Below are 12,887 nucleotides of genomic sequence, written 5' to 3' on the forward strand. Positions count from 1 at the left end.
TTCTTTATACCATTTTTCACTATTCTTATTATTTTTTTTGGTGGTACTGGAGGTGGAACCCAGAGGCTTTCTACCTCCGGGCTATACTCCCATGCCTTTTTTTAAAAAATATATTTTATTTCGAAACAGGGTCTCACTAAATTGCTGAAAGCCTCACTAAGCTGAGGCTGGCTTCAAACCTGTGCTATCCTCCTGTCTCTGCCTTCCAAGCGCGGGGATTACAAGTGTGCACCACCACACCCAGCATCACTATTCTTGATAATTATTGGAAATTTCTTTCTTCAAGGTTAAATTATATCTTATTATCTAGTATACCATTGGTTCTACATTCCTCTAAGCACTTCTGTTTTTCCTCATTTTTATAAATAATTCTTCAGTGAACATTCTGATTTTAAATGTTTGTTTATATCACTATTTCCTTTAACATGCTCCTGGAATATCTGAATCTAAGGGAGTGTATGTATGCTAGTGTAACTAGTTGTTTTCATATCTCTACCATATACTATTTGTTATTGCTCTAGTTAGCTTATAAAAATGCTCCTTGGGGGAATATAGAATGACCCTTGGTTGGACTTCATGATGTTCAGGCAGAAATTGTCCCTTATTGCTATCTTAAGTAACTTATTTTCCTAGTGCCTTGCAGTGTTCTTAAGGTTACTTGCCTTATTTTTACCTCTCCCAGGTGGTGGCCAGCAGAGATCTGCCATCCGCGAGCTGTTCCTTCCAATATTGATAAGATGAGACATGATGTGGGCGAGTTCCCTGTCCTCTTTTTTGGTTCTAATGATTATCTGTGGACTCATCAGGCCCGAGTATTCCCTTACATGGAGGGGGATGTGAGCAGCAAGGATAAGATGGGCAAAGGAGTAGATGGGACATATAAAAAAGGTAACTTTATCCTCTTTATTCAAATACTCAGGTGAACTCTGTACCTGCTTTATGTTAAAATTTACATAACCCTCTATTTTTTTTTTTTTTTAATTTGGAAACAGGATCTCACTAAGTTGCAGAGGGCCTTACCAAGTTGCTGTAATCAATTTATTGTCTATCCAGTTGTTTTTTTCTCTCTCTCTCTCTCTCTCTCTCTCTTTTTTTTTTTTTTTTTTTTTGTAGTGATGGGGGTGGAACCCAAGGTCTTTTCTACCTCCAGCCTATCCTCCCTGACCTATTCTTTATATTTTATTTGGAAACAGAGTTTCACTAAGCTGCTGAGAGCCTCACTAAGTAGCTGCGGCTGCCTTTGAACCTGTGCGATTCTCCTCTCTCAGCCTCCCAAGTGCTGGGATTACAAGCGTGCGCCACCATGCCCAGCTTTATCCAGTTCTGTTTTTTCTACATCTCATCAAACAGTGGGATTCTGGGACTGTTTTGTAGTACAAACAATTTAGTTTGCTTGGAAAGAGCTCAAATCTCTAGATTACCTATTATCCTACTATTTTGGGAACTGAGACAGGAAGATGACAGTATTGTAGGTCAGCTTTAGCAATTTAGTGAGAGTCAGCAACTTAAACCCTGTTTCCAAATTAAAAAAATAAAAAGGGCTATAGATGTAGCTCAGAGATACAATGACCCTGGTTTAAATCTCCAGTACCAAAAAAGAAGGGGACAGGCCTAGGGGTGTAGCTCCAACATAGAATATTCTTCCATTCGATCCCTAATACAAAAAATACAAAACAAAAACAATTTAATTTTAAGCTTTCAGGTTTGGTGGAGTATGCCTGTATTCCTAGTACTTGGGAAGCTGAGATAGGAGGATTACAGTTTTTAGGACATTCTTATCAATTTAGCAAGATCCTGTTTCAAATTTTTAAAAGAAGGGGAAGGGATAGCTCAGAGGTAGAACCACACCCCATGGTTCCAAAAGAACAAAAAAGGGGGCAATTAATTTTTTTTAACTGGTCTAATACTGCCTACTGTTCAAACAAATTGGGCTAAGGAAGGTAGTCCCTTAATCCGGTGTGGGGTTCCACTCCTAAAATACCAGTACTTAGGAAGTGATACAAGAGGATCACAGGTTTAGGATTTTGTTAGAAATAGTGTTTGTTTGTTTTGTGGGTCTGGGAGCGGAACTCAGGGGGATTCTACCTCCTGCGCTGTTTTTTATTCTTTATTTTGAAACGGGGTCTCACTGAGTTGCAGAGGGCCTCACTAAGTAGCTGAGGCTGTCCGCCAACCCGAGATCCTCCTGTCTCAGCCTGCCAAATGCTAGGATTACAAGTGTGCGCCACCACGTGCATTTAGAAATTAGGTTTAGTTGCTGAAGCTTGTCTTAAATCTGCTATCTCCCATCTCCCTTTCTCAACTTCCCAAGCACTGTAATTATAGGCACATCCCACCATGCCCATGTGATATATGTCGTTTTTATTGCAGAAAACATGAAACTCTAACGGGGCATTGGTCAGGGTTATGCAACGATGAATATTGAGATAGGTAAGGCGTAACATGCGAATAATAACATTGAAAAGATGCAATTTAGGATAATGTAATGAAGCCATGTAACACTTCACTAGGTGAACAGGGACAAGGGAATAAATCAACACCCTTTTTTTTTTTTTTAAATGAATTGACAAGCTTGGTGTCATATTGGGAGGCTGAGACAGGAGGATCATAGGTTTGAGGCCAGCCACAGAAACTAATGGAAACCCTATTTCAAAGTAAAGAGAGCTGGGATGTTATAGCTCAGAGAAGAATACTCCATGTTTCAATCTCTAAGGGATAGATGAAACATGTGGCAAACTACAGATAGAAAGGAGAAAGAGTTATCCAGACATGGTGGAACATGTCTGTAATTCCAGTATTTGGGGGGCTGACACAGGAGGATCACAGGTTCAAAGACAGCCTCGTCAAGTAGTGGGACTCTCTGAGACCCTGTTACAAAATAAAATATAAAATAGGGCCAGGGACGTAACTCAGAAGTAGAATGCACACCAGGCTTGGTGGTAATTTGGAGGTAGAATGTCCCTGAGTTCCATACCCAGTACGTGGGGGGGGGGGGGGGGGAGGAGTAGAATGCAGTGCCCTTGGATTCAATCCCCAGTAACACTCATTTATTTTAAGGCAAAGTCTCCCAAAATTGCCAAAGGTGGCCTCAAACTGGAAAGTCTTCTGCTTCCAGTCTTTTTTTTTTTTTTTTTTTTTTTTTTTTTTTTTTTTTTTTTTGGTGGTACTAGGGTTCCTGGAAGCCCTTTTACCTCCGGGCTACACTCCCAGACCTATTTTTACATTTTTCTTTGCAAACAGGGTCTCCTAAGCCAGTGTGCACTTCGAACCTGCGCGATCTTCCTGTCTCTGCCTCCTAAGTGCACCACCACGCCTGGCAACATACCTACATATATACTGATGGAGAGAGAGAGAATATGAATATATAGCGGAAAAGTTGATACTGGGGATTGAACCCAGGGGCATTCTACCTCTTGACCTTCAATTCGGGGTTTTTTTGGGGGTCTTAATCTTGAATCAAGGTCTCACTAAGTTACTGAGGGCCTTGTGGAATTACTGGGGCTGGTTTCAAACCTGTGATCTTTTGTTCTCAGCCTCCCAAGTATTGGGATTACAGGCATGAGCTGCCATGCCTAACTGAAATTTTGTTTTATTGTGGAAAAGGAGAATCTTAAGATTATGTTGAAGATATGACAGTGAAGCATCTGAAAGCATAGTGCTTGAATATAGTTTAGATGTGATGATCTGTATATCATTGGAGTTAATAGTAATTATTTATAGAATTAGGATTAGAAGAGTAGGACTGAGAACGGCAACCTGGTGCTCATATGCTACTTGGGAGGCTGACATAGGAAGATTGCAAGTTTAAGGCTGGACTGGGTAAGTTAGTGAGACCCTGTCTAAAAGTAAAAATACATATTGCTAGGAGTACAGCTTAGTGTAGTGGTCTTGCCTTGCATGCATAAGAACCTGTGTTCACTCTCAGGTGTACCACTCACAGTAAAAAGACAGCGATGACAACCTGTTCTGTAAAGCGTAGGCAAGAAGAAGAGAAAAACCTTTATATTTTATTTTTTTGTGCATGGTACTGAGGATGGATCTGGGCATTCTACCTCCAAGCTTCACCCCTAGCCCTATTTGATTCTTTTATTTGGAAATAGGGTCTCACCAAGTTACTGAGGCAAGTGGTAAGGAAATAGTTTAAATTCTTTCCCCAGGATGTGGAGCACTTTACCTTTGCCCCGACAGTGGGAGTCTTTGTTTGCCATTTGGATGTGGATTATGTTTTTTCTTAATGCTAACTCTGAATAACTTGGAAACTATATAACCCATTTGAAAATGGGTATCATGTACAGTCTTGATTACATAATTTTTCCCTAAGATGCAAAATAAACATCTTCATTCAGAGATTTAGTGACGTGTGCTTGTCTCCTCAGCTCTTCAGGAAGCTGCAGCAAGGTTTGAGGAGTTAAAAGCTCAAAAAGAATTAAGACAGCTACAAGAAGATAGGAAGAATGACAAGAAGCCGCCACCTTATAAACATATAAAGGTAAGAGAAAAGTCTTGGCCGACCATTTCTAGGACAGACAGTACTGTATTGCTTGCCTTTTCTCACTCTACGCTTGACCAGAATTGGATGGAAGCATAAGTACAATTTCTTTGGAGCAGAGATAGGAAATTAAAAGAAAAAAATTACCATAACACTTTGTAGCAGAATGTGTGCGCTTTAAAAAGTCAGCTATGGAGCCAGGCGTGGTGGCGCATGCTTGTAATCCCAGCATTTGGAAGGCTAAGACCAGGAGGATTGCACAGGTTCGAAGCCAGCCCAAGCTACTTAATGCCCTTTGCAACTCATTGAGACCCTGTTTCAAAATAAAGAATAAAAAATAGGACTGGGGTGTAGCTCAGAGGTAGAATGCCCCTGGGTTCTATCCCCAGTACCAGGGGGAAAAAAAAAGTCAGCTGTGAGCCGAGCCTAGTTTCAAATGTTTTTGATCCCAATACTTGTGAGTCTGAGACAGGAGCATTGCACAGGTTTGAAGCCAGCCTCAACTACTTAATGAGACTCTCAGCAACATAGACCCTGTTTCCAAATGAAATATGAAAATGAGTCGGGGTATAGCCTGGCGGAAGGCCCCTAGGTTTTGTCCCTAGCACCACAAAAAAAAAAAGTCAGCAGTGAAAATGGGCTTGTTGGCGCACGCTAGTTAATCCAGGACTTGGGAGGCTGAGACAGGAGGATCTGGGTTCTTGACCAGTCTTAGCTACTAGTGAGGGGTTGTGGTGTAGCTCGGAGGTAAAAATGCCCCTGGGTTCAATCCATAGTACCGCAAAAAGGAAGGAAAAAAGGGCCAAAAGTTTCTCTCAGAGGTAGAATGTCCTTGGGTTAAATTTTCATTACCACCACTCAAAAGAAATTATCTGTATAATATGTGCATAGAAGTGTATACCTATCATCCTAGTATTTGGGAGGCTGAGACAGGAAGAGCACAGGCTCAAAGCCAGCCTCACCAATTTATGGTGATCTTCTGCAACATAGTGAGATTTTCAGTAATCTACTGATACCCTGTTTCAAACCAAGAAATAATGTGTGATAGTGTAGGTTTGTAATCCCAGGACTTGGAATCTGAGACAGGAGGATATCCAGTTCTCAGGCAGCCTCCAAAACTTAGTGAGGCGCTCGGAATGTTAGTGAGACCCTATTTGAACATTTAAATAGAGCTGAGGCTGTAGCTTAAAGGTAGAATGCCCTTGGGTTGAATCCCTAGCACAAAAGAAAAAAGAAGTCAGGTGGGGTGGCCCATGCTTATAATCCCAGCATTTGGGAGGCTCATGGTTCGTAGACAACCTCAGCAACTTAGTGAGGCCCTTTCCAACTCTGTGAGACCCTGTTTCAAAATAAAGAATAAAAAATAAGGCTTGGAGATGGATGCCCTGGATTCCATCACCAGTACCACACCAAAAACGAAAAAGGAAAAAGAAATTTTAAAGGGATGGGTATATAATTCAGGGTTAGAATTCCCCTCTACCCGCCAAAGAAATCTTATAAAATGTGGCATATAATCTCAAGGAAAGGATATTTGCCTATTATTAGTCTTGAATTTTTTTATTTTCCTGCCTAATATACAATGCAATGTGCTTCTTCTCCAGGTGAATCGTCCTATTGGCAGAGTACAGATCTTCACTGCAGACTTGTCAGAAATTCCCCGATGCAACTGTAAAGCTACTGATGAGAACCCTTGTGGAATAGACTCTGAGTGTATCAACCGCATGCTGCTCTATGAGTGCCATCCCACAGTATGTCCTGCTGGAGGGCGCTGTCAAAATCAGTGCTTTAGCAAGCGTCAGTATCCAGAGGTTGAAATTTTCCGCACATTACAGAGGGGCTGGGGCCTACGGACCAAAACAGATATTAAAAAGGTGAAAAAAACTTAATTACTAGATTTTTCCCCCCTTTTATAGTTGTTTAATGTGACTAGTTCTTTTTGATGAATATGAGAAAATTCATCTTGAGGAAAATAGCATAGTTATGGAGTAACCTTACTGTATACTGCAATATCTTTCCAGAGTGTAGAGGCTTGAGGATAGATGATATCCTTTTCTAAAAGATCATGCTCATTAAGTAGCATAATGGAAAGAAAAAGATGGTAATTTCTAGAGACTGCGACATTATTTGATTTTTGTGAAAATTCTACTGCCAGTAGTTATGATAGAGGAATATTAGTCACCTTTTAATAAAATAAAATACTTTAGCTATGAATTAACTGAAAGTGAGTTTATAGAACATGAAGAAGATGTTTGTATTTTCCATAGAAACTATAGTGATATGTTCAACTTGAAAATTTTTTAAAACCCAGTATGTCAAATACATTTTATTTTACATCTTATTGACATACTATTGTCAAATACATCTTGACATTTTAATAAAATAAGCCTTAATCTGGTTTAGTTTCTAAAGAATTTTATTGATGTTACTAGGAAAGACAGTATTTATAGGGTTTCTTTTTGTGATTTTCCAGGCATTGTGATGAGGATACAATAGTCAATAGGGAATCATGGTCTATTCTTCCATAAAGTAAAGTCTTGTAGGTAAGGCAGTGTTTCTATAGCATGAGGAATTGGGAGAACAGTAGTGTGAACTGTGGAGAAGCAGTGGGCAGGGTGAGCACCAAGGAAGATGAATATACTTTAGGGAAAGTGTCTTTGAGAATGTTAGTTAAATGTATTCTTCATATCACTATTTCAAGGAAACTTTAGCTTACTTATCATTCTTCCATTCTGGTAGATCTTTCATGTAGAGTGTATTCTGTTCTGTTGCTGGCAGTGGGGAGGTGTTTTTGTTTTTGTTTGTTTGTTTGTTTGTTTGTTTGGTGGTACTGGGGTTCCTGGAAACCCTTCTACCTCCGGGCTACACTCCCAGACGCATTTTTATATTTTTATTTGGAAACAGGGTATCTTAAGCAAGCGAGGCTGGCTTTGAACCTGCGTGATCCTGCTGTCTCCGACCTGCTGGGATTACAAGCATGTGCCACCACGCCCAGCTTTTTGTGTGTGTGTGTGTTTTTAATCAGATATTTGAGTCATTGTAATCTAACTATTATGTACACATAATATACTTTGAACAATCTGGTGTTTTGTTGTTGTTTTGCAGGTCTGGGGATAAAACACGGGCATTTGACCTCTGAGCTGCACCTCCAGCCCTATTTTTTTTTTTTTTTTTAATTCTTTAATTTGAAACAGTCTCGCTAAGTTGTGGAGGGCCTCACTAAGTATCTGAGGCTGTCTGCGAACTGTGTTCCTTCATCTCAGCCTCCCAAATGCTAGGATTACAAGTGTGCGCCACAATGCCTGACTCTTCATTACCTTTTAAATAAAAGGTATACATATGGATATTGGTATCCTTTTGCCATTAAGTTAGGAGCTATTTCTTGTTGCAGGGTGAATTTGTGAATGAATATGTGGGTGAGCTAATAGATGAAGAAGAATGCAGAGCTCGAATCCGTTATGCTCAAGAACATGACATCACTAATTTCTACATGCTCACCCTAGACAAAGTAAGTAATGGAACACTGTATTTCCACTAATGTAAAAAGTAAAAATATATATTTTTTATCTCAGCCAGTGTTTTTAGGGATAATACATACATGTAAAATTCCTAAAGCTGGTTTCTCCATATCCATGGTGATTGCTTGATCAGGGCTCTAGAATAAATAAAACTTTTATATCCATAACCAAAGGGAATAAAAATGCTTTTACTTTTTTCTTAACAATCTTATATAAATTGGGGACTATGTCTTGTATCTTAGTATTTTTCTGTAAAATTAAAATTTCAAGTTTAGTTTCTCCTTTACTTTCCAGATTGAAATATTAATTTCTTAATATTTAATTAGTACATTCAAATAGTCATGCAGATTGATTAAAGAACTCAAGTCATTCCAGCAACTTAACCCCCAGCTATACTTCCAGCCCTATTTTCCATTCTTTTTTTTTTTTTTTTTTTTTTTTTTTTTTTTTTGCATGTCTGGTGATGGAACCCAGGGGCATTCAACCTCCAAGGAACACCTCCTGCCATATTTTTTATTCATTGTTTTGAAACAGGGTGTTACTGTGTTGCAAAGGGCCTCACTAAGTACTTGAGGCTGTCCACCAACTGGTCTCAGCCTCCTGAATGCTGGGATTTACAAGCTTGAGCCACCAAGCCCGGCTCTATTTTTCATTCTTTATTTTGAAACAGTCTCACTGAGTTGCAAAGGTCCTCATTAAGTAGCTGAGGCTGTTTGTGAATTGCAGTCTTCTGTCTCAGCCTCCCAACTGCTGTGATTACAAGTGTGCACCATCAAGCCCCACTTCCTGTGCTTTTTTTGTTATGTTTTGTTTTGGTTGTACTGGGGTTCCTGGAAACCCTTCTACCTTCAGGCTACATTCCCAGGCCCATTCTATATATTTGGAAACAGGGTCTCTTAACAAGGAAACAGGGTCTCTTAACAAGGCTGGCTTCGAACACCAGCGCCATCCTCCTGTCTCTGCCTCCCAAGCTCGGAGATTACAAGCCTGTGCCACCACGCCCGGCGACATTTTTTAAATATTTTTCAAGTTGTACCCTTATGGTTTATGAGACTCTTATATCCAGATAGTCTTGTTTTAGTTTGGGGGGATCGAGAGTCAGCATCAGTTTATCTATTTCAGCTGGTGATTTCTTTCTTTCTTTCTTTTTTTTTTTTTTCTTTGGTTTTGGACATAGAACTCAGAGGTCATTCATGTACCTCCAAGCTACATCTCCAGTCCTATTTTTTTTTTTTTAAGTCTTTTTATTTTTTGAAACAGGGTCTCACTGAGTTGTGAATGGCCTTGCTCCCAGATGCTGGGATTACAAGCATGTGCCACCACGTCCAGCTTCAGCTGGTGATTTCTAATGTACATTTGTTTTGAAAACTTTTTAATTAGTGAAACAATCTGCTGCTCAGATTTCACTATATATCAGAATCCTCTATTGACCTGTTGTAACAGATTGTTAAGCCCCCCCCCCCAAGGGCTTGCGCCACCACGCCCCGCTCAGGTATTTGCATTTCTAATTACATCCCAGGTGGAGTTGGTGCTATTGAGGTTCAAATTTTATAATTTGCAACTTTCAGCTTATTAGAATCATTTAATTTTAATCAGTATTAGAAGTGTCAGGAAATCTGCTGAGCAGCTTCTCTTGGATTTCTAGGACCGAATTATTGATGCTGGTCCTAAAGGAAACTATGCTCGGTTCATGAATCATTGCTGCCAGCCCAACTGTGAAACACAGAAGTGGTCTGTGAATGGAGATACCCGTGTGGGCCTTTTTGCCCTGAATGACATTAAAGCAGGTAAGAATCATTTGAACACTTGTGGAGTTTTCAGGTGTTACTTAGATATGAATCTTAATCATGTTTGGTAAACACTCTACCACTAAGTTACTTCCCCTGTCCCAGCTTTAGTAGTTTTTTGTTTTGATTTGTTTTATTATTGTGCAACTGGGGATTGAACCAAGGGGCATTCTACTTTTGAGTTACATCCCCAGCCCATTTTATTTTTTATTTTTATTTTTATTTTTATTTATTTTTTTTTTTTTACGGTCCTGAGGATTGAATCCAGGGGTATTTTAGCTCAGAGCTACACTCTCAGCCCTATTTTTTATTCTTTATTTTGAAACAGGGTCTGAGTTGTAAAGGGCCTCACTAAGTAGTTGAGGGTATCCGCGAACTGCAATCCTCTTGTCTCAGCCTCCCAAATGCTGGGATTATAAGCATGCGCCACCATGCTCAGTTTCTTAATTTGTTTCAATTCCCTTTCTCCCCATGGCCTCTGGGAAGTATCATTCTACTTTTTAATTTCTGGATTTGACTACATTCGGAACATTACATAAATGAAATCATACTATTTGTCCTTGTATGACTGACTCATTTCACCTAGCAAACTGTCTTTAGGCTGGGCATGGTTGGTGCACGATTGTAATCCCAGCATTTGGGAGGCAGAAACCGGAGGATTGCAGATCGCGGACAGCCTGAGCTACTTAGTGAGACCCTATTTCAAAATAAAGAATAGAAAATAGGGCAGGGAATCTAGCTCAGAAGTCAAATGCACTTGGGTTCCATCCCCAGACCTGGGAAAAAAAGAAAAAGTCTTTTAGAATGCGATCTGGGGTATTGCTGGGGATTGAACCTCGGAGGTTTTCTACCTCCAAGCTACCACACACCCCGCTCCCCACCCTGTTTTATTTTTTATTTTTGAAACATAGTCTAAGTTAATTGCTGAGGCAGCCTTCGAACCTGCAATCCTTCTATCTTAGCCTTCCAAGTACTGGGATTACAGGTTTATGCTACCATACCTTACTCATGGATCAGTTTAAAGGAATACAGCCCATCAGTTTAAAGGAATTAGTTTAAAGGATCATTTTAAAGGAATACAGTTTATTGTGAAGATATAAACTCTTCACAACTTCTTAGAAACTGCCGCCAGACATGGTGGCTCACGCTTATAATCCCCGAGTTTGGGAGGCAGAGACAGGAGAATTGGGCAGGTTCGAAGCCAGCCTGGCTGGCTTAAGAGACCCTGTTTCCAAATAAAATGTTTTTAAAAATAGGTCTGGTAATGTAGCCTGGAGGCAGAAGGGTTCCATCCCCAGTACCACCAAAAAAAAGAAGAAGCTGCCACCTCTCTCGGTCTTTTTCACCTTCCCTTCTATAGTTTTTCTTTCCCACTATATAAACTAAAAATTTTTCTTTTCGCATCCAAATCTTATCAGTTAAGGATCTAACAACACCCACACACACCCCATTCTCTTTTGGTGTTGGGAATCAACCTAAGGTTCATACATACTAAGTAAGCTCTGTTCTATTGAGCTATACTCCTATCCCCCAGGGTGTATGTTAAAAAACAAATAAGCAAAAATGACCCCTCACTTCTGAGGAGTCAAAGAACTGGATGGCAGCCGGGCGTGGTGGCGCACGCTTGTAATCCCCGCGCTTGGGAGGCAGAGACAGGAGGATCGCGCAGGTTCGAAGCCAGCCGCGCGCGCTGGTTTAGGAGACCCTGTTTCCAAATATAAAATGTAAAAAGAGGTCTGGGAGTGTAGCCCGGAGGTAGAAGGGCTTCCAGGAACCCCAGTACCACGAAAAAAAAAAAAAAAAAAGAACTGGATGGCAAGAGACTACACTAGACAGCTGTGTATGCTTTCCTGGTACCCTGAGTCTGTAATAGTTGGAATGTACAAGTGAGATGATTTTTCTATCAACAAGTATTAAGAAATTTACTGGGGAGAGATACTGGAGATTGAACATAGGGGTATTCTTTTTTTTCTTTTTTTTCTTTTTTTTTTTTTTTTGGTGCTGGGGGTGGAACCCAGGGGCTTTTCTACCTCCGGGTTATACTCTCAGACCTATTTTTATTTTATTTGGAAACAGGGTCTCACTAAGTTGCTGAGAGCCTCACTAAGTAGTTGAGGCTGGCTTTAATCCCAAGCGCTGGGATTACAAGGGTGTGCCACCATGCCTGTGAACATAGGGCTATTCTACTTTTTAAATATACTACCCCTAGACTTTTTATTTTTTATTTTGAAACAGGATCTAGCTAGGTTGCTGAGAGTCTTGCCATTTTGCTGAGTCTGATCTCGATTCTACAATCCTTCTGTTTTAGCCTCCCAATACTGGGATTATAGGCATATCCCATTATACCCAGCTCAAGATCCTAATTTGAATTAAAAGTAAATCTCCTATGGTTCTGTGATTTGATAGCAAAGTTACAGGGTAGATGTTGCCCATAAATTGAGATCTGTAGTTTCATGGTTTGATTTTTTTAAAAAAGACCAATTTGCTAAGGGCCTCCCAAATTGGTGAGGCTATCTTTGACTTCAAACCTGTCACCCTCCCAGTTAAGTCTCCCAAGTACTGGGCTTATGGGCATCCATCACCACACCAGGCTAAGATAGCTTAAAATTTTTTTTTTAACTGGTTAGTAATTGGGAGGTGAAGATGGGGATCGCAGGTTCGCTGCCAGCCTCAACAACTTGTAGTGAGACTCTGTTTTGAAGAGTAAAGAATACAAAATTATGCCAGGAGTGGAGCTCAGAGATACCATGTCCTTGGGTTCTATCCCTGGTACCCCGCACATACATACACAGCCCCAAAAAAGCAATTAATAAATAAAATAAAATCATTTAAACTTGTGAAGGTTAGAAATTTTTAATCATACAAGAAAGTCCACTTTTTTTTTGTTATTGGAAATGAAACCCAGGGCCAGTCTACCTCTGGGCTATACCACCAGCCCTATTTCATTTTTTTATTTAGAAAAAAAGTTGCTGAGGCCTGGAATCCTCCTTTCTCGGCCTCCCAACTACTAAGATTACAAGTGTGTGTGCCACCAAGCCTGGGTAGTACATGGTTTTTTGTTTTGGGGCGGTTTTTTGGTTGTACTGGGGATGGAAC

At 40.2% G+C, this 12,887-nt stretch overlaps 1 protein-coding gene across 4 annotated transcripts in view; it reads left to right on the top strand.

The window, feature by feature from the left end:
• NSD1 (nuclear receptor binding SET domain protein 1) overlaps nt 1-12,887 on the top strand; it is a gene marked incomplete at both ends in the record, with an annotated part of 147,582 nt that overhangs the window by 118,750 nt on the left and 15,945 nt on the right. For 3 of the 4 annotated variants that reach the window (XM_080697722.1, XM_080697723.1, XM_080697725.1), the window contains 5 exons: nt 683-888; nt 4,377-4,489; nt 6,091-6,360; nt 7,878-7,994; nt 9,650-9,791. In XM_080697722.1, the coding sequence (XP_080553848.1) occupies nt 683-888; nt 4,377-4,489; nt 6,091-6,360; nt 7,878-7,994; nt 9,650-9,791 (848 nt within the window). The remainder of the gene's footprint in view (nt 1-682; nt 889-4,376; nt 4,490-6,090; nt 6,361-7,877; nt 7,995-9,649; nt 9,792-12,887) is intronic. The other variant, XM_080697724.1, reaches the window with a different exon arrangement.

This window comes from Muscardinus avellanarius (assembly GCF_963383645.1).
Source record: "Muscardinus avellanarius genome assembly, chromosome: 1".
NCBI lineage: Eukaryota > Metazoa > Chordata > Mammalia > Rodentia > Gliridae > Muscardinus > Muscardinus avellanarius.